Source organism: Malaclemys terrapin, chromosome 18 (assembly GCF_027887155.1).
Source record: "Malaclemys terrapin pileata isolate rMalTer1 chromosome 18, rMalTer1.hap1, whole genome shotgun sequence".
NCBI classification, from domain to species: domain Eukaryota; kingdom Metazoa; phylum Chordata; order Testudines; family Emydidae; genus Malaclemys; species Malaclemys terrapin.
In genome coordinates, this window is record NC_071522.1 from 14,305,941 (window position 1) to 14,329,031 (window position 23,091).

General features: G+C 40.8%; 1 protein-coding gene across 6 annotated transcripts in view; it reads right to left on the reverse strand.

Annotated features, from left to right (window-relative positions):
• The window catches only part of AUTS2 (activator of transcription and developmental regulator AUTS2), a 968,890-nt gene that overhangs the window by 264,344 nt on the left and 681,455 nt on the right, over positions 1-23,091 (reverse strand). For all 6 annotated transcript variants that reach the window (XM_054008222.1, XM_054008225.1, XM_054008223.1 and 3 more), the window contains one exon: positions 16,414-16,443. In XM_054008222.1, coding sequence (XP_053864197.1) covers positions 16,414-16,443 — 30 coding nt within the window. The remainder of the gene's footprint in view (positions 1-16,413; positions 16,444-23,091) is intronic.

Sequence of the window (23,091 nt, forward strand, 5' to 3'; positions counted from 1 at the left end):
AGGAAGCTTAAAGAAAAAGCTTGAATTCTGAAAATATAATAGTCAAGGGACTCAGCTTAAAGAAAAGATTTAGTCTATCAACTAACAAGAGGCCAGGGTCACGAAGTAGGGTATTCTTTATACTTGAGAAAGCATACTAAAAGTCTTAAAAATGTACAAGGAAACCTTGGCTAGAATGTTCCTAGAAGGTAATAGAGGTTGCGGCTTCAAGGGGGCTTATCATTTTTTCTGACATTCTGACAGAAATGTGTAATATAGAAGTTTACCAGTGTGGGCAGGTTAAATTATACGAGGCAGGAGAAATCATTTCAATGTGAATTGAAGCGTTACTCTTGGCCGCTTCTAACTCTGACTTGTCATTCTCCCTATTTTCCAGAGCCTCACAGCCTTTAAAAGAAAAGCTGCATTTTAAAAGAGGATGCTGGGTAATGGGTGCCTTCGGTTCCGCCATTTGGTATTTACCAAGAAAAGCTCTTGAATATGCCACTTGAATGCATTTCAGTTCTTCTTCATTATTGAATCTTGTTGTCACAATATTTTTCTCTCTTTAATGTTCTTACTGGGTGTGGCAAACTCTAAATTAATCCAACTCTGGTCTGGGAAGCTCGGGTATGGAAGGTTTCAACCCAACCAGAGTGAATTTATACACCAGAGTAAACCTGGAAATATCCTTACAAATAAAAGTGGACTTGTCTTATTTTTTCTGTCTTTCCTATTACAGAGAAAATGTGCCCTTTAATTAGAGAATCTCCCATCTCCCTTTTCCTTTGGTAAAATTCAGATCAGCTCAATAAACCCCTCCCAATGTGCTTTTCAGGAAAGCATCATACAGCCCAGCACCAATGCGCTGCCTGTCTCAAGTTGCTTTCTTGCTTCATAGCTTAAACCACTCTGGGTTTCTCATTCTCCTAGAATTATGCAATCCAACCTATGGCACAACAAAGACGTGAAATAGCAGGATATCTGAATTCAGAAACTCAGGACCTGTAGAGAGACTGGGGTTATACTAGCTCTTGAACTGGCCTATTTATTGTCTGAAAGGTAAAGATGGGGAATGAAAGGGAGAAAAGAAGATGTGTCGGAACTGAATGAGAAACAGAGCCATGGAAGAGAAGGGCTTTGTGGCCCTGTAAAGGAAACGAGAATCTTTGTGAGAGTCTGAATGGGGAAGGGACAGTAGAGCTGCAGGAAGAGCGTGAAAGGAGTTGAGCTGGATGTATATAGATAAGAACATTTCCTCTCAGATGCAACACCATGGTTCACTGAAGTCAATGGAGCTATGCCAAATTATATCAGCTGGGGATCCAGCCCTGTATTCAAATTCAATGAGTTTATACGGTCATCTTTGAAAAGCGTTTATGGCTTTTTTCCTGCCTTAAGTATTCTTTCCAATGACTGTAGGTAGAGTCACTTATTTCCATTTGGTTTAAGGAATCTGGCTGCTTGGGTGTCATTTAACACTTAACAAGTGGACATTAATTAATGTTAAATTACAATTGAATTTCTCCTGAATTATATAGGACATCTGCATTAGTAGCCAGCGAGTTCATTCTGATTAATGTTATCACAGCAAGTGGCACAGGAATCTATAATGATTTGACAAAGCTGCTAACTGAAAGCTCTTTCGTAAGATTTCCCTTTAACAAAAACAAGCATAAAATGTACTTAAAGGTACACATTAATTTAAATAAATATTTATTACCATCCATATAAATCTCATATAGAGAAGAGTTTGTCATGTTTAAGACACCATCTGAGAAAAGCATTCGGTGTTAAAACGGTCACTCCATTCCCAGATTCTTCTCATTGCACCAGTGTGTTGAATCAGATACTGGGCTGGACTCTGATATCATTTACATGATTTTGTACGTGGAGTAAATGCATTGACTTCAGCAGAGTTACTCCTGATTATCACCATTGTAACGGAGATCAGGCAGATTCAGGCCCTCTATCTGTTCCTGTACACTGTACGTGCATTGCTGGGGCACACCTGAGCTAGTGAGACTGACTAGTGAGAACTCTGAATTTCCCGAGTTTTGTTACAATTGTCATTATTTTAAACAGGATTTTTTTGGTTAAGGATTGAGGTAAGGAACAGGAATTAGTTGGAAAAAAAAATTGTGAATAAGGTACTAGACCATGAGTCAGAACATCGCAATTCTATTCCCAGATCTGTCACTGACCTGCTAAGTGACGTTGAGCATGTCACTTCATTTCCCTGTGCTTCTATTTCCTCCCTTATTCTTTGTATGTCTTATTTATTTATACCAGGGGCAGGGACTGTCTCCCACCTCATGTTATACCGTGCTTAGCACGAAAGGGACCTGGTCTTGGTTCGGGCTTATAGTGCTAGTGTAATAAAATAACAGCTTTCCCTCAAGCTGCTGGCATTGGCCACTGTTGGAAGACAGGATACTGGGCTAAATGGACCTTTGGTCTGACCCAATATGGCCGTTCCTATGTTCTTAAAATAAAATAATATAATAAATAACGAATAATATAATACTAAATAAATAATAGTAAAAATATAATCATCGGCTTGTTAGGATGAATGAGAGTCTTTCCTCTGGAACCTTATTATTACATTGTAAATAACAGAGTCCCTACCACAGAAATTATATTCAGTGAAGTCAGACCGGTTACTGCTCTTAGTCCAGAAGAGAGACAAACATACTGTATTTCTAGTATGGAAGTCAGAATGAACCCACTGATGATTCAGTGCAGTTTAGATGGCATGCAATGCAGTCCATCCTTGGGGATCAACACTTCAGGACTGTTCAAATCGTAATGGGAGTACACTAAGCCCTTTTATTAATGCTATGTTGGTCTAAGAAAAATCTGACAGCATTCTGGATTGAAAAAAACAGCCAGACTTGGTAACCTTGTTGTGAATCCTAAGCACCAAGCTCTTTCTACTCAAATCTTATTGTCCTCGTCCCCTCGCTGCTTTACTATGCTGTATTTATACTATCATTCAAGTGACCACGATAACATAACAAAGAGAAGCTATTGTATACGTGAAGTGATAATATTTTGAACTTTGAGTTCTTCAGATGTGAGGAGATCTAAAGTGCTTTACCAACAAATAGCTGAACCACTCACTACCTGTAAGGGAGACATGAATTGCCACATACCAACTTTGCAGAGGGATAAATATGAGAGGACACATGGTCCAGTGATTAGGGCATTAATTTGGTATTTGGGAGACCTGTGTTCAATTCCCTGCTCAGCCATGGACTTCCTGTGTGACCTTAGGCAACTCTTTGTCTGTGCCTCTGTAAAATGGGGTGATAGAATGCAAGTGCCTCACAGGGATTTGTGTAGATAAATACATTAAACATTTTGAGGCGCTCAGATACCACTTTAATGGGGCCGTATAAGTTTCTAAGATAGACAGACAAACGGAGGTAGAAAGAGGTTAAGTGACTTTTGAAGATTACGTAGTGAATCAACAACAGAGCTGGGAATACAGCCCCTGACTCCCTGTTCTAACCAGTAAACAACATTTCTACCCCTTTGCTATTTTTCAAGATTTCATTACAAACAAAACAGAAAACTGGCCTCAGCACAAATCAAATGCCTGTAAAACATCAAGCTTCCCGAATAAAGCCATTTTAGATTTAGATACAAACACACTTAAAACCTGCCCTGTCCCCACCCCAGTCTTTGACTGAGAAATTGTACTCAAAGGACAGCTCAGAGCAAATGAACGCAGCCATGTATTAAACCCCTTAAATATACCGTGTTATTAATGGAAACCTCAATTCAACCAGAATGCACTGCCAATGTGAACATGTTGGGAAATTCCATTCTGAAAATGCTGCATGCCGTCTGTCTGTCCTTAAAACAGCCTCTTCATCGGAGACCTGCTGTATAATACTCACAGCTATATTGCCACTAATCCTCTGGTTTCTCTAAAATCTGCTAAATGTTTCTGCACATGTTCTCAGTATGCTGCATATTCAGCATTCAGAGTCCATTCATAACCATGCATTAACTACTGAGTAACCTGGCTTCCCTGCATGTAAGGAATTTGATATCACAAATAAGTCACCATAAACTCTACAGGATTAAATAAGTTATTGGATCTTCCAGCACAACTGATTTCTACAAATGATACCCTGGAAAATTACATTATCGCTCTATGATTTGGTTCAATCTGATTGCTACAGCTAATTTAATAATGTAACCCAATTAGGATGCTTTTGTTATGAATGAACAACCTTGCTTAATATAGTCTAACTGTCCAGAATTAACCTAGATATGTTCCTGGGAGGACATGGGAATTCTGGAAATGTAGGGGTGCATTTAAAGAGAGGGCACCACTAGGAATTAGACAATCATATGGAGATTTCAAAGGCCCAAAGGGAAGTTTGGTGCCCAACACCCATTGAACGTCAATATAAAGTGTGCAAAGAAGCCTCTGTAATACTTAACATGGATATAAACCCAGATTTTCAAAAGAGCTCAGAGTCAGGTTTTCAAGAGCTCAATACCCCACAACTGGGGCCAGATTTTCAAAACATTTCTGCTCCCCATTTAGGCACCGAAATAAGTGCTCAGCTCCTAGCCACTCCCCTTGTGACAAAGATGGCCAATTTATAGCACCCAGTGTTCTCAGCTCTTGAAAAATCTGGTCAGTTATTTTGGTGTCTAAATGGAAACCTGGCCCCAGTAACAGGTACTTTATGAGACTGCGGTGGAGGGATACCAATTTATACCAATTGAGGAGATGTTTCAGAATCTTTACTTCCTTTTACTTGTGACTTTTTAAAAATGCACTCATTACTGGGGCATTGGAGTGTTTTAAACACTTGAACTAATTTATTCCCAAAACACCTCTGTGTCAGGTAGGTCACTAGAGGTCCTGGGTTGCAGCCCTATGTTTAGTCCACTAGACTAACCTACCCTACAATTTTAGCAATGATTGCTCTACTGGGCCCCAGGCAAAGAGGCTACCAGAGAAAGGAGTCAGAGATTCAGCCAGGGAGATAGGTCTATGGGGACTGAGAGGGAAACAGTGGAGGAAGGAGGGTCAATTCAACTGAATAAGGGTTAGAAGGTATTCTCCAAATCTGCTACAGTTTGATAGATGGCTTAAAGTTCAGAATGATTCTTATTTTGCTGGTACCTGTTGGCCCAACATTAATTCAAGCCGTATGTTCCTCTCTTAACTTCCGCACTGCTTTGGGGATTTCTGGAATCTGAGATATACAGTAGCTGTATTTTACCACTTCCAAATCCACAATGCCCTTATTAGTGCTGAGCCAGATGGAGAGAAATATGCAGAAAACCAAGTAATACTTGAAGGAATCTCTCTCTCTCTCTCTCAATTTGTTGGTGCATGAATTTAATTTCCTGTCTCCTTGTTTTTAACCTGTCCATGGATATGTTTGTGAGAAATCTGAGAGGGTTACATGTGTTATGGGTCTCCATATGAAGTAATTACTATAACTTCGATAGGTTTGTTTTTCTTAAGAAATTTCTCACCTTCTCATTTCTCTAACCCAAAATACTTTTTCTTCTTTTCAAGTAAATATAAAAACAGACATTCACAAAGGGGGAACGTGTTTATAATATATGATTTTGTTATACAAAATAGATGCTAGACAATAGCATATAGTGAATATAAATGTAATAGCTGAATAATACACAGTATATAGACTTTATAGATAAATATTCCAGAAATTTCATGGATCCAAACGTGCCCATGCTCCGAAACTTGCACCTTGGGCTTATCTCTCTTTTTGTAGAAAGAAAGAAAGAAACCCAAGCTGCAAATTTTGGATAGGGATTTGAAATCCCTTCCTCATATTTGGAGATGTTGGGATCTATATAGCTTCTGGAATGCATATTTAGGTATCTATCTACGGTGTTTGTGTGTATTTAGAGGTCTATATTTGTGTGTATACATAGGGGGTATATTTCTCTCTCTCTGTATACAATCACACACACACACCCCTATATATACACACAAATATAGACCTCTAGATACATACATCTGTATGTATGCCCACACACATAATCTGTCTTAATTTATACAATATAAATTGTGTTTATTCCACAATAACTACATTTCTTGAGTGGTTGGGTCTCAGACAATTGGAAGCATGTGATTTAAAATTACCACTACATTTTAAATCAAACTCTCTGAGGATAATTACTTCCCAAAGATTAGATCCATATTTTTGTGTTATTTTTCTTTACAATCTTGAATTATTTATCAGAAGCCAGAAGAAAAAACTATGATATTCCTTCGCAACCGAACAGTGAAAGATCAGTAGGTGCGGAATCCTAGCCCCTACTGCTGTCACTGTACTGAACTATCATGGTCACAAAAGGGCTTTGTTAGACATATGAAAGAAAGAAATAGGACTAAAATGGAAGCAAGCAAACATACATTTCCTTTTAAATATCCTTCTATTTATACAGTAAGATCCCTGATCTGGGACTATGTCTTCTGCTTGTGCAGTGCTGAGCACAATGTCAGCTATTAACCAGTAATTAGGATGATGATATAATTTTTTTTAATGGACCCAAAGGCTATAATCCATGCTCAAGCAAAACTCCCTCAATGGAAGTTTTGCCTGAGTAAACACTGCAGGATTTAGTGAAGGGAACATATCATACCTGAACAAAATATCATGCTCTGTAGACCAGCCCCAGTGTCAGAGAGTGGCCTTAGAGGAAACTGCAAAAACTTTAGAGTGTACCTACTGGGCAATCCTTTACCATGCAAGGATGAACATTCAGAGATATTTCTTGTCTCCAGCCAGTGGTGAGTTTACATGGCAAAGCATAAGTGATAATAACCATTTTCATTTTTATCCTATCTTACTATCATACAAATACTGTACTTAAATCACATACTGGTATTTAATCCTTAAAAAAAAACACCACCACCTCTTACTTTTATCATCCTGGGAACATTTACAGGAAATAAGCAAGTGCATTGAAGAGAACCATCACCAGGCGTGCAAATATACAGTACTTACTTACCAGGTGTAAAACTTAACATTTGTCTATTTCAGCTCACATTACTGCAGATACTGGGGACTGCTGTGGCTTAAAAGGGAGAGGGAGCATTCCTCTCTCTCTATCTCCCGCCTGCACACACATGCCCACGCACACCACAAGGAGGCAGAAATAGGGCTGCAGAAAGTGCATCTTGAAGCATACATTACTTCATATGCTTTGAAACATGGTTTTAAAAAATATATATGTGGAGCTTCATATCTCTTGTGGATCTCTCTTGTATATATCTCTCTCCGTATCTATATCTGTTACATCTATAACTAGAATGTCTATAATATTAACACATTAATATCCATCGGGACATAAAGAGATGCACATGCCACAGATAATATACATATTTATTTCAGGGCATATGAAGTACAAAATATTCTAGGATATTATACCAGGACAGTGGCAAACTAGACTTATTACTCATATGAAAATTGTAAAATTACATAAAAACAGACACATATACATGGGTGGACACATATAACATATGCATATAACATACATAATACACATTATGTGTGTATTATACATATATCTAAAGCATATAATATGCACATGCACAATATATTATAATATAACTTGTGCACATATCTATTTTATGTGATACATGTTAAGATGTCATATGCACATACATAATATAGAGACACATTATTGTTTTTCAGTTTATTTTTAGTCATACAGTTTTCATATAACTAGTGTTTCCATATCTACATCTAGGTGCATGCAACTTACAGAGCATATATAATACTTTAAAATATTAATAAATATAATATTTTTAAACGACATGTTTCTGAACACTTAAAGCTTATTCCAGGATAAGTTTTCTGTGACGCCCATGCCAACCTCCTTGTGTTTAGCTCTTGATTGTTTACTCAACTGACAGAAAACGGCCTAAAGCCCTGGGGAGAGCAAAACCTGTTTGGGCCATTGACATTGAGTATCCTTGGTGCAGGAAGTCAGGACCTTAGAGGTATCCATCATTATGCCTGCCTGAAGCACAGGCTGGAGCCAAGGAACTTGCCTGAGAAGCTAGTAAAATTTTAATGCACTCTGTAGTGCGGTCATGTCATACTCAGTTATGGCAAATAATCCCAGATGCCTGCAGAGGTAAAATGGAGCTGTAATGTGCTTGCCTCCTAACCCGAGCTGACAGCAATGATGTACGACTACCATTAGCGGAAAATATCACTTCAACTAACCCATGATCCAGCTCCGCTAAGGGTCATATTATCCATGAGGAACAAATTACACTCCCAAAGTAAATACAAATTTCCTACATGAAACGGGTACAAAAAAGAGGGAGAGAGGATGGGTGTGATACTTTACCTATGATGACGTGCTACCAAGTGACAAAGATGATAAAGGACAGGAGAAATCACTGGCTAACAGAGCAGCGTGGCAAAATCAGCCCAGAAAGTACCTACTCAAGCCTGTAAACACCATCTTCTCTCCTTAGTGGCAAATCTTTTAACATGAACACGCTTAGCTCCGATTTTATTACCACTCTAGCTGTAGGGACCCACTATGTGCCACATCAAATGAATAAAAAGGATCCTTATCTTGCCTCCTAATGGGCCTTAAACAGTAAGAAATACATTGTGATTGCATGAGCATTGCTAGCGCATAACGTCTGGGGGATTGCTCACCCTAGGGGCAAGTTTCAGGTGAGGCATTTTTCCAAAGTTATAAAGGACAACACCTATATGTATACTCAGCATAAATATCTTTGATGGGAAACATCACAGCTTTGCGGCAAGAGTCACAGAATACTATCCCACCCCTATCTGAAATAAAGCATGCTATGAGATAGGACATTACCATTCAATAACAAGGAAGTGCCCCGTAGTACTTAGAATGGGGTTCTGTTGATGGTTCTGCCACTGGCTAACCCTATGACCTTGGGCAAGTCATACAGGGCCTGATTGTCAAAAGTGCTCAGTACCCACAATCAGAACCCGATTTTCAAGAGCTCAGTTCTCACTTAGGTACTAAAGTAAGTGGCCACATTTTCAGACGTTACCATGTTGGGTCATGATCTCTAGGGGTACCGCTAAACAGCGAAAACAACCCAGTGGTAGTGAGTCCCAGAGCCGGGGTTAACTGACTTGGGCTTGTTGCTATGGGGCTAAAAAGAGCAGCGTAGACATTCGTACTCGGGTTGGAGCTCAGGTTCTGAAACCTGGCCAGGGTCTCAGAGCCCAGACTCCAGTCCGAGCAGGAACGTCTACATTGCTCTTTTTAGCCCCATCACGTGAACCTGTGAGCCCATGCTCTGACACTCGCTACCTTGTTTTGTTTTTTTTGTGCTGTGTGGACATACCCTACGTTACTTTAACAGCTCTGTTTAATACCAAGTATTTTTCAGTCACTTATCACTTAGTCCCTGATTTTCTCCTACCACAGCAAAATCTGTGGTTTGAAGGGAGGATAACTTCACCAGGATTCCCTCATGGAGCTCCCTATCAGGGGATAGGCTTTGTTTCCTCACAAAAAAAGGCCGTGCGAGCTATCCCCACACCGGTGGGTGCTCAGAGAATCATAGGAGACCAGCGTGGTCCACATCAAAAGTCTTCACCGGCTGTGACCCCCACCACCAGTCCATGGCAGCGTAACTCAACTGGCTCTGCACTACCAGCAAATCCCTTATCTACAGCTGCACCTTTGATCTCCATGGTGGGGAGGGACACCCTGGAACACGGATACCACCTGAGTCTATACTGTCATTTCTGAGGATTTCCTGCTGGGCTGGAGGTGTGATAATGTGCATTCCCCCGCACCCATTTTTCCCATTAGCCAGCCCAGCTGCCACACAAGTGCATCTGGATCTGCAGGGTAGGTCGGTGAAAGGAAGGCAGGTGATACCCTCTTGCTTGTAATAAGGGAAAGATCCAGGTGCAGAGAATTCCTTCCATGCATGGACTTAGGGGGCACCATTATTATGTATTATTTACATTCCAGTAGCACTTAAAGACCCAAATTGAGATGGGGCCCTTAGGTGCATACGTATAGTAAGAGAAGCATAGATGCTATGGTAATGGGGGCCATCTAAGTGCAATCGAGCAATAGATCTTCAGTCAAGTGCTACACTCAGAAAGCTTCATTTTTATTTATTTTATTTTTGCTAGAGGGAAAAAAACAGCTCAACCTCCATTTGGTTTCTAAGTCTCCCGCTATAGCTGGCAAAAATTTAGCAACTGCCAACCTGAGGATGAAAGAGAATATCCCTCTTTTATGAATGCGGCTATCTGTAATGTACAAGATGGGTGTAATGCAATTTCAACACTATTTAATCCGTTTGTAATGGTGCTTTTGTTACTGGCAACAGCTCCTGCATAAGGAAGCCAAGTGCCAAGCAGTTAATTAGCTTGGTCTTTATTTATTTATTTAAAGTGGCCTTTTTTTTTTTTTTTTTTTATTAAAGAAAGATTGAGTTCCTGTGTTCTATCCATTTCCAAGAGAAGGAGGAACAACACAGAGGATCAGCATCATGGATGGGCAAATCCTAGGGTCAGAGGTGAGAATGGATTTAGTTAGGATCAGGGAGGTGACTGGTAGCCAAGCTCAGGTCCGGAGGATGGTTTTGTGGGGAAAGGGAAGTTGGCCCATTATGGAGTCAGGGAACTTGCCACAACGTTTGGTTAGGATGGGAATTTATTATGGGGCACTGCAGGTTTCAGTGTGGGCCCATTCCGATAACCGTAACCTACTTTTGATGCGTATTACCACCCTGATCTCTTGGATCTGTAACACTGGGCTAGGAATTTTGTAAGACTCTCGGGAGATTTCCAGTTGGGCCAGAAATAACTCTAAAAGCAGAACTTCTGGTTGTGCTGAATCACGGCACTTCCATGCACAACAAGGAAATGCAGAGGTGTGTGAAAATGAAACACAATGAGGAAATCAAGTTATTCTCTGAATCTCTGTAAAGATACCATTTGAGGGAAAGTTTCAGACCGTTTCTTACCTCCAACTGATTCTCCATTCCTATCTAAATACTATTATAGACAAAGAGAGACAGAGGCTGAGAGGGGGAGAGAAAGGGACAATAGTAATAAGAAATCTATATTATTTTAGAACTCTATACTATACAGTAGGTTTCATTAAAATAAGCAGCTTGTACTCTGCATTCAACTTTATCAGGTATTCTCTGTTCTGCACTTAGAATAGGGAATACTGCAAATATGGAACATTTAATTACCAAATGTAGTAACAGATTACATCTCTTTCTCTCTAAAGCCTGCAAACAAGAAAATTTAGCAGCGGCACCTTCAAAATATACTATATACACACACACACACAACGCAGATATTTTACACAATTTTATATATGCAATTTAAAAGTATATCTAGTATGTATATGCTGGATCATGCTATGATTTATCTCTCACACCATACTCATGTTCACAGCTGTTTTATAAGTAATCAAATGTGTTAGCTTTATCATTAAAAACATTCTGACATAAAAATAACATTCTGCAAAGGATTTTTCACAGCTCCTATGGTGCCTACAATGGGGCTCTGGAGAGAAATACTGAAGTCTGACAAGTAAAGCACCAATGAAAGAGTAGGCTACATAAGGTACATAAAAGCATTCAATCCTGAATTGGCCATGGAGTAGATCCTTTTATTTTACTCTTTTCTTGATCCTCTGTATTTCACTTTCCACAGGGGGATTATACACATTTAGCTGATATTTTTCTTTGGACAGGTAAACCCCTTTCCCACCCACCACCCACCCACCCTATACAAGATCCATACTGAATCCTCATTTAAATCAATGGAAACACTCGCCCGGTCTTCACTGAACCTGGGATCATAACCATCATGGGCAATCAGCAAGATTTTGAATTACCTGCCCCATACAGAATTCAGGTTAGCAGGATGCAGGAACAGCAACATAAAACAACTTGGTTATCGCTGGGCTATGTACAGAATTAAATTGTTCGTTATGGTGATTTTCATTTATTGGGCATCTCACATTTTCCATATACAACTTAGATAAAAATCCTGTAGATGCAGACCTTTTCCTTCCAAAGTCTAGCTTAGGTAACATGTTATACTCTGCAATGAAAGCCCCCATTGCCAATGAGATGATTTCCCAAGTCAGGTCTGAGTCAAAAATGTTAAAAGGACCTCAAATATGGCCCTTAGATTCTAAAGCAGCCCAATTAAATACAGTGGTTGTGAGGAGGGTAATAGAGAAGGTAGAAAAAACAGTAGTTTGGTCCTTAGCTTAGTGTCTCTAAGCCATTAACACATCTGTTCATCAACCAGAATACTCCCTTTATTTACAGAAAATGAATTAATTTGCACTGATAGCTTTTCCTCTATTAATTACCATGTGTATAATTTTAAAAATTAAATTTTGATATCAGAGGAAAACACAGTTGATCTTAAATATGTCATCGTGCAATAGCTTGCCCTTATTTTAGATCACCAGCTTTGGAGATCTGCCCAGACTAAGACTGACAGGCCTTTTAATGGGGAAAATCCAGGAGTCTCATGAGATCCATGCTTTTTTGGTTCAATAAGAATCCTCAGTGGTATTTGCTGAAGAGATCCCTGGACATTAAGTGACATCAACTGCCATTTCTTTAAGCATTAGTGATTCAGATTCTGATGTGAATCCTCTAAACCAATGCGTGCACACACACACAACCCACTCTCAAAGATTTATAATAGGAGAACAGACAGCACACTTAGAGTGCTGTGGTCTGAGACCTCATGTATCACAAGGAGCCAAGGAGAATATATATATCTGTGGGGAGACTATACAGTCCAGAAATTTGTGGTTTAAAAGAAAGACACAGACACAAGCCTTAGCCACAGCAACATATTTTTCCTATTAAATATCCTTGTTTCTTCTCCCAGAGAAACTCCTGGACTAAACGCCTCATACTAGGGCAGATACAGACAGAGAAAGTGACTCTAGTTTCTGGCAGCTTCCAGTTAAAAGCTGCGGTGGGAGAATTGGAGGCACAGCCATCACCTAATAGAGATCAAACTTCATCACAGCTAGATAGATCTCAAATTGGGAAAGAGGATACCGATAGCCTAAGGTACAGCACTTCTTCTCTACCACCAGACCTTATTCTCCCCAGCCTGATGGGTATCTGCCTCCCATTCCCCCTATTCTTCCCTGGGCTCATTTTCTTCTCTGTGGTATTTGTGGCCATGTTTGAGTTTGCCAGCCTTTAAACTTCCTTCACTCCGTTGTACAGTAAGCACTATACTGACCTGCTATTTTTGACTCTAACCCAGGCTCATGGGGCCTCTTTATACTAGCACACTAAGTCATTGCTCCCAACACCCGCCCCCCTCCCCCCACACACATCATCTCTACGCGCCAGAGGGCACAAATTTCTCGTAAGCAATAGAGACCAGCATGGATCTGCCCCAAGAACCCCAAAGTGAAACAAAATCATCTCCCCCTAACGTTTCTGATTGGCCAATGCTGGATCCATGCTACAGAGCATGAGCTTTTGTAATGGAAAACTGCACTCCCATTGAGAGGCAATTTCCTACCTTGACTCACATGCCTTCTCACGGAAACGTTAACTTGTGTTGGGAGTAGAATAGTTGTAGACTCATCAGAATGCATTAAAGTAGGGCCACCCAGGGCTGATTTGACAATTATTACACAACAACGGCAACTCCATGTCTCAAAGCTGACATCCGTGCTCTTCCAGTGGGTACAAGAGGTTTGGTTCAAGGCTCTAATGCTACAAGGTGCTAAGTGCCCTCAATGCCCAGTGTCATCCATGAGAACTGAAGCTGCTAGCTCCACCCAGGAGATGGTCAGCACATTGCAGGGGCAGGCCCTTACGAAGTACCCTCTGTTGTCCTTGCATGTTTTCTCATGGAAATTTTTGGTCTTAAAAAAAAAAGAAATATTTTATTTTAAACGAGGATTCAAAAATCTTCAGGGGTCCTATTGAAAGAGATCTAAAAGATCCTGCCTGTCTGAAGGAAGGAAGTTTCTACTTGTCAGTTAAACAAAGGAATAATGCACAGCCTCCTTTATAGTGTGTACTTTACCTGTCATCCAGCAGCCCATTATCATGTCACGGCAGAGTGCACTTTTCTACAGGTCACTTTGTTTAAAATGACATGGATAATGCACATGTCAGCGAGCTGACAGTCCTCACCGTCCTTCAGAGATAAAAACCGCAAGACAAGCGCCTGTTCTTATCTGGGGTACATGCCTTGGTCTATCATCTAAGTCAGACAGAACAGGATTTCTCCAGAGAGCACTTTTTTCATTTCCTGATTTTAAGGAAATCAAATAAGCACCATTTGTCTTCATCTGAATATGCTTGACCTGCTCAAATGATGATGTCTTGCATTTTATAACAGGCTACATATGCTGAATTCAAATTAACAGCAGAACAAGGCCCTTAGATCTCTGCCTAGGCTGCCAGTGTAGGCTCGAAAAATACACCAGCTTTAGCAGCTTTCTCTCAGAATTGGGTCTGAGCTGCACAATTCAGAGCTGGGTTTGGTTCTGGGATCTGAACTGCTTCAATCACAGGGACATTTGTATCTGAGCTTAATCTCATCCCTTTGACAAGGCATCAATTGTCAAGTTCAGACCCAGGTGTGGATTTCAAACTTTCTCTGCAGCAATCCTGGGACATTCAGTGAGAGGGGCCATTTTGGGCCCCTCTCCAGTATTGTAATGAAGAAATATCCCTCAATTTTCAATACCCAGGTCCCTGAAAGCTGCCCAGTTTGCCTTTATACACAAAACTGCTGGGAGAGCAAAGCATCAGGAAAACTGGCAGAGGTTAGCTCTGCAACTATAGGAGTGGAAGGAAAATACATTTATGGTGCTAGCTGCCATAAACATAGGTACCATGCTCAGTTTATCATCTTCCCCCACATAAGGAATATTCTGAAAATGAACCATCACTATATTGGGTGGAATTTAATAATAATGCATTAGAAGTTCATATCTAAAGATGCAGGTTAATATTCTGTGTAAAAAAAACCCCAACAAAACCACACATCTCTGTTGTCATTCTCTGATTTACTCCAGTGATTAGTCTTCCTATGGAGGGGAAATCACTAATGGAGTCAAATGCCGCAAACTAAAGTAAATCGTATGTCTTAACATAGTTAACAAATGATTATGAAAACCACAGAAGAAACAAATCCCGTTTGGGAAGTTATCAAAAGCTGAGGGCCAAAGAGTTGGCAGTTGAAGGCACAGGGAGAGTTTTTTTTCCTTTTCTTCCTCCTATACAAAGACATCACTGATTAACTTTACCGAATTTGAGCCCTTGCAGTCTGTTGTTTCCTTGTGCATGTCACAACATGCTTAGATTCTTTTCTGATGTGTCAGTGGAGATACACAATGGTGTCATTGTAAAGCACATCATCTTCCTTCTTCTTGTTCTACCTGGAGTCAGTTCATAGAACTAGTCACTGTCCTCTAAATAATGTGAGGGAGCCACATGGAGCCGACATCCCCACATTCTTCCCCAAATGTACCCAGCAAAGAAAAGAAGAGGAGAAAGCAGTTAAACTGACAAAGAAAAAGGTTTGGGGTCATCCCTTAAGGCCCGTCACACACATAAGAGTCGCAGAATTCAACCTAGAAATGACATTTTAAAACCTTTTTTCTCCATTATGATCATTTGTTTTGACAGGCAAGAATGTTATACAGAGGCTTGTTCACATCAAAGGAAAAAAATCAGACATATGAAAATACATTGATGCAAATACTACAGTTCTTAGCATCATGAACAACAATAACTTTATCATTTGGTGCTTCCCTAACATTTTTAACAGCACAACTACTTCCTCCAGCACACACCCCGCCCCAAGATTCTTAGGGTGGGATCATTAGCCCTTTACAAAGAAAATCTATTGATCTGCCTAGGGCCCGGCTTCCAAACGTTGTTTCAGTGGAGGCACTCTCAAAAATAAATGTATGAACCCGTAGAGCTGGCAGAACCTTGCATGTGCACATGCAAACCAGACAACCGTGTGGATAAACGACCATTTAAAAGAGCAAATATGGATCTTTGCAAATACGTCCCCTTGTGTTCATGACATGTTTGCGTTTCCAAAAGGTAAACGCAGCTATGCAAAGGGCCAGTGGTCAAAGCAGTGTTCATAAGCTACACGCACAAATTACGTTACCAATATGTTTCAGAATGGGAGGTGGAGCCTCTAATTCATAGTCTAGAAAAGTTTTTCCTAAAGCATCTGTTCCAAAACCCATTGAAGTCAATGAGAGTCTTTCCACTGACTACAGTGGGCTTTGGATCAGGTCCTAAAACAAACTGTGTATAAACAACTGAAAAATAGAAGTGAATCCAACAAGACGTTCTCTGTGCCCATAATGACATCGAACAGAACAGGTTGCAAGTGCTCCCCAGCTTACCTTCTCTTCTTGATCACTGTCACTGTCACACTGAAATGGAAAAAGAAGAAAAATAAACATGGATAAGAGAAACCTTTCCAAAACAAAACAAAAACAGAGATAAAAGATATGACCAAAGCTCTCAAAATGAGTGAAACACACATAGTCCATTAGGCTGCAATTGTAATTCCTTTGGAAAGAAACACTTAGTATATAACAGGAATTCCTCCCCCCCACCCTTGCAAAAAGCATTTGTAGTTAAAGACACCATACTTGTATTTTTGTTTCTATTACAACACTACCATGATTCAACAAAGTCATTTGGAATATATGCCCTATTCGCCCCGTCAGGCTAATTTACATTCAAGGAAACTGGTCTTGCATCAGGACAAAGTTAGAAGCCAAAATTAAATCACAGGGAGGAAAAAAATATTAGCTGCTTCCTTTGTCTGATGAAAAGTAGGTATCGCGCTGCCTCCCAACAGATCAGCTGCAAAGGTTTTGTCAATGGCAGGACATGGAAACAGTTTAGACAACACTTGTTTGTCCTAGAAGATACACATGACAAGTCTACCATTTTACTCCATTATTACTGTAGATGGCTCGCTTGGGTGCCATTGCTCACAGATGATTCACTGAAAAATTCAGATGACTCAAGACAAATCAAAATGGAACTGAGAACATGTTGTATCAAGGCTATTCAGTGAGATGTTCTGGACTCCTAAACTGGGATTGATGATGACACGTAAACACTTGTACTGTACATTGCTGATTACCGCACTGGTGTCTATCTTGCAAAACATCTCTTTCGGTTGTTCCATTTTTAAATACCACAAATAATACCACAGCTAGAAATGGGTGAACCTCAAGTGGTGAATCGGTATGGAAAAGAAAGCAGAAGTTCAAATCTTACCTGAACTATTGATTTTCTTAGGGTCAGTAAAGATAGGGACATGGGAATTGGCTTATCAACTCAGACCACTGGTCCAGTATCCTGTCTCAGAGTGGCTAGTAGCAGATGCTTCAAAGGAAAGAGTAAGACTGCCACAATGGACAATTATACAATACCATACCTATGGGGAAAGCTTCTTCCTAACCCAGGCAGGAAGCCAATGGGAGTTAGGCTCCAAAATATCTTTAAGGATCTGGGCCTTAGTGCTCAGTTTATGCCCTGAATCATGAGGAGTTACATTCATTATACATTTTTCCTAACTAATGTAACTGTAAAAGTTTTTGTCTTCACTGCTTTAGATTTCTCCTAATTCTTTTCCAGGAGAGAGTAAATGGGAGCACCTGCTTTACTTTCTCTGCACCACTCTACTCACTACCAAGCTATGGCTCAGAATTATTCACAGATATTATCTGGCAAATAATTTCAAATAATGGATAAATTAGAGAAAACTGCCATCTGCCTGCAGATAATTCCCAAATAGGAACAGAGGTGAAATTCATTGAACAAATTATTCATTAAAAATGATTTATCTAACTCTAGTTTGCACCTGGCTACTTTGGTGACTGGAATAATATTAAAAAAAAAGATCAGATCAGGTAGATGAGACAGTTTTATATCAGAACTTAACCTCAAACAAAGAGCAAGGTAGGATTTGTTTATTTGGTGTGCATTCCGTGTGTGTGTGTGTGCGCGCACGCGCATGTGTGTTTATGTTACTGACAAAAGTAACATTTGACATTTTTTATACTAGAGAGGGGGACATATACTAGGAGACAGCAAATTATGTTTTTTCCCTTTCAACTTGCGCCCATCCAGAGACTTTGATCCTGCAATCACTTATGCACATAAGAAGTTCCACTGAGTTCCATATAACTATCCCTTGTGTAAAGTTATCCAGATATGCCCTAGGTTCGCCTATATGCCAAAACATACAGCATTTTTCATCAGTGCATATCAGAGCACATTACAAAGTAGGTATCATTATCCGCATTTTACAGTGGAGACACTGAGGCACAGAGAAAGGAGCAGGGAGGGGGAAATGATTTAGCCAAGATCACTCAACTAGCCAGAGTTGAGGATAGAATCTAACCATTGGCCCACACTGCCTCCTTCTCCACTATTATTTTCAGTGTCATAAACCAAAAGGAGCAAGCACAACAATGGATGTTGTGAATTGACAACAGCAACAAATTGTTTTACATGCCTCCCCTTCTTTTGGAGTTTAAGGGAATTCTCCCCGGTTCACAGGTGTGCTGACGGATTGTTTTTGGTTTTGGTATTTTTTTTTTCCAGGGAGGGGGAAAGAGAACACCTGGTAGGAAGGTTTTTTCCTCCCCCCTCCAATCTCTTACAACTTCAAGTTGGCAAAGTAATCAATGACCTCTGAATTTCCCAGCACAACGTTTACCTACATTCCAGAGATGCTGCAGAGAAAGCTCGGGGAATAACATCCGTAGGAACAGTTATTTCCATCAAAGCGTTAAGCCTCCTGCCTTACGACAGTCCAGTTCTAATTTCAAGGTCCGCTTAGTTCTGCATCAAATAATTACGGCTATACCCAGAAGCACCTTGTCTCCAGAGTTAAACATATGGCGAAGGACTGAGACCTACTGGTGTCCATTATGGAAGCAACGCGGGTGCCAAGCTGATTAAAAATGCTCAGGCTCCCTTCACAACATGCCTGGCGACTGACAGCTTCGCGATTTGGCCACTCACTCTGTCTGCCAAAAAAGCCTCTGCTGTGCTGGGGCCCACATGGCGCTCTGAGAAAACAGTTCCATTCCTGGTATTAAATTCCCATACTGACCCGAGGACACTGCCGTGAGCTCAGCAGGCGCGCACCAGCCAATTTACAGCTCCATCCTCCAGAGCCTTGAGTGCCAGCCTCTGGCAGAGACGAATGATGGTCAAACCCCTACAGCTCATAAATTATGCAAAGGCAATAAATGCACTCAGCAAACAGCTCCTAACGTTTGCCTAGCCTGGCTCCTAATACACTTTGTAAAATGCCAGGAGTCCTGCATACACAAGGCATCTATTTCACTCATAAAGAGGTTTTGTTGAGAAGGAGCAAGGGAAAGAGACCCACAGTCCTCTAGAGCTGTTTCAATAGCTGAATGTTATGGGCAGCTTTATGAAAGAAAGGGAGGAAAAAAAGGGCGGGAGATGGAAGAGGATTTACATGCTGTGTTGAGTTTACATTTTCATTTAACACGTATGAGTTTCTGGCCCAGAGTGTGCTGCATTGTAATGCTAAATGGGCTTCTCCTTGAGGATAAAAGATACAGGATCCCCCACCTTTCATGAAAAAGAACGGAGCCATTTATTTGCATAGAAACATTGAACAAGACATTAAGAGGAGGAAGAATAGGTTTGTTGCTATGGCTCAGAACTGGAAGTTGGGGCAACTGTACTCTCTTCTTGGATCTGAACACCATCAGTGTGCGCTGTTGGGTAAGTCGTTTAGGCCCACATTTTCAAAGGTGGTCAAAGGATTTGCATGTTTCCATTTCTGGTGCCTTTTCCCAGAGATTCTAAAGTACCCGCAGTTCCCATTTACTTCAGCCGGAGCTGCACACGCTCAGAAGCTCTGAAAAGCAAACCTTGAATGTCTATAGTTAATCACCTCCTAAAATTGGTGGCCACTTTTGAAAACTTAGGGCTAAATTTGGCAATGCCTCAATTTTTTTCGTTGGTAAAATGAGGATAAAAATATCTGCCTACTTCACAAGGGTATAGTGAAACTAAAACGCATTAATGTTTGTTAAATGCTTGGGATTTTCAGACAGAAGGCACAAGAGAAATGCAGAAAAATAGTGGAAATAGAAGAATTCTATAACCTTGATTTCAGCTCACCATATTATACAGTCATTAGCAGCTTGAGACCTGTTTCAGTTACCTAGGAAGGGATCACTGCATTAATCATCAAGTTCATGCTAACTCACTGTATTACACAGAGACGACTAATGACCTGCCAATACTTCCTTTGCATAGCCTTATCTTCTGACACCTATAACACAACTGTCAAGAGGTGCTCCAGAAGGAAGACTTACCTGATGAGACAAATTCTACTCTCAGTCACGTGGGTGAAATCAAAGGGCTTTCACAGGTGCGAGGGAGCGCAAATAAGATTCTCAGCCAAATATTAAAGATACCAAATACCAATTTGGATTTTTGTTGTTGATATAGGAGTGGACAGTTAATGGAGTATAACAACTTGATGTTTCATCTCCATGAACCTCTAATTCAAAAATGGCTTTGTTCTTTCAACCAGTGCTTTTGGAAGTGGTGTTTTGTGTGTATATATATATATATATATATATATATATATATATATATATATATATATATATATATATATATATGCCTATGCAACACAATATATAACTAAACTATTGTGTTGCATAGACATCAGACTTTGAACCAGTTTACTATAGTCAGTAAACTTCCAACAAAGAACTTCATACACGCGTTTGCTGTAGATGAACTATGCCCTTGTGCACAGAACCAGTACAAAACTTGTACACCACGCAAGTCCCTATTCTGGAACTTAAGCAGAGCCATTTGCACAGGGGCAAATTACACTCTGTGCACATACTACATGGGCAGGAGCGGTGCCAGGATTTTTGGTGCCCTAGGTGGGGGTCCTTCCGTGCTCCCGGTTGTCGGCAGCAATTCTGGAGTGGGGGGATCCTTCCGCGCTCCCGGTCTTTGGGGCAATTTGGCGGTGAAGGACCCGCCACAGAATTGCCGCCGAAGACCTGGAGTGCAGAAGGACCCCCCGCTGCCAAATTGCTGCCGAGGGTGACAAAATGCTGCCCCCCCCCCCAATCCTGGCGCCCTAGGCAACCACCTAGGTCGCCTAAATGGAAGCACCGTCCCTGTACATGGGGATAATTTACAGATTCCAGTCTTATGCATATTGTGCATCTCAATAACCTGAGCCCAACGCATGTGCTGCATTCAAATAATCTTCAGATTTGGGCCCCAACACATACAGTAATTCAGAGCTATCATGGCCTGCTTTTCAGAGGGGTTGAGCAACCACCGCTCTCATTGGGCCTCGCTGAATGTTGCGGGTGCTCAGCACCTCCGAAAAGCAGGCCAATGAGCCTGCTGGCATATATTACAACGATCCACAGCTCTTTTCCCTGATTCTCATGCATGCGTTGCTTCCTGTGCATGCACTGAACACAAGGTATGGCTGCTGGCACCTAGGACCAGATTTTCCAAAGAGCTCATGGCCACATTTTTAAGTGCTCAGCACCAACAACTGGGCCAAATAATTAAACAAAAACTAAAAAGCCCAAATCAAACCAAACCAAACCCAACCCAACGCTCGGGCACCTAAATATGAACCAGATTTTCAAAAGTGATCAGCCCCTATGATGACACTTACGGCCAGATTTTCAAATAAACACAACACACAATATGGTGAGTTCTTCTGAATAATTTAGCTCTTTGGGCCCCTCAAAGAAAGCAGCATTGGAAGTGATTAATGTCTTCACAGTCTCGTGCTGGGTAGGTGGGACCCTATTACAATGTTCACAGAGGAACTACAGGTCTCCAAATCAGCCCTAAGACAAGTGTCAGAGAGACAGGATACTGTGCTAGATGGACTGTTGGCCCATCCCAGAATGGCTGTTCTTCTGGTCTTTAGGATGTGCCAATCTCACTCCTTCAACGTTCAACTCCACTCACGTGAGCAAACGGAGCTTTATTTCTATTAACATGTTGTATTTATTTGTGATGCATAATGTTGTATTTATTTGAAAATGCACGTTCACTCCTGATTTCTATACAATACAGAGCACATTATCAACACTCCTCAAAACTACAGTAGGAATATCATCAGACCAGCATCAGCTTGTTCAAAATGGGCACCTTTATTATGTGGCCTCACAGTCCCCATGTCAAGGGACTAGTATTCAAACCTCATTTTGCAGTACTTCTGCAACTACGCACTGAGACCAACAGCATACATGAACAGCTCTACAATACGAATTGCATCTTGGTAACCCATGAACCTGCGTTTATATGCATGCACTGCTGCCACCGCTGCAAATCTGTGTTTCTAGAAGCCTTCTGACATGAGGAAGCAACATCCAGTTTGCAAGAGTTCTGAACTGACAAAAAAAAAAAGTATTGTTCCCCTTTGTGTTCCAGGCAACCCTTTAAAAAACCTTATTAGGATAGCTCAGGATCATAAGATACGCTGCTTTCCATCTCTCCTTGTTGCTGCATAAATAGAATTACAGATCCAGTTAATTCATCTGCTCCAACAAGTGAGAGTATGTACCTGAAAAATAGAAAAGTTCTCTGTCTCAATGTTGGGGTTTAATTCTTGTTGTTGCGTTTGAAGAGGAAAGGCTAGAAAGGCTAGAAAGCTGAGAGTTGGTTCAAAGAAGGTAGCACGGCCCTAGCTGTGGAGAATCAAGGTTAAAACCTCCCCCAGTTCCTGCACAGTGAAAGCTGTCCCAATTCCACTTTTCAGAAATCAGTCATCCTACCATGTTATAACTATGATTTGGGCCCATTTTAATAGCTTGAGAGAGCTTGTGCAAATCAAGCTGAGTAAAGGTCTGAGCCGTCTCACCAGCTCATTCAGGCTGAAGCCCCACTATGGAATTCTATATACCTCGCTGATTGAATACACTCTTGTGCAGAAAGTGGCAGTCACTGAATATATCATGTACCATGACACCGATGAGGGCATTGCTCTACGTTTCCCGCCATGGACTTTGCTG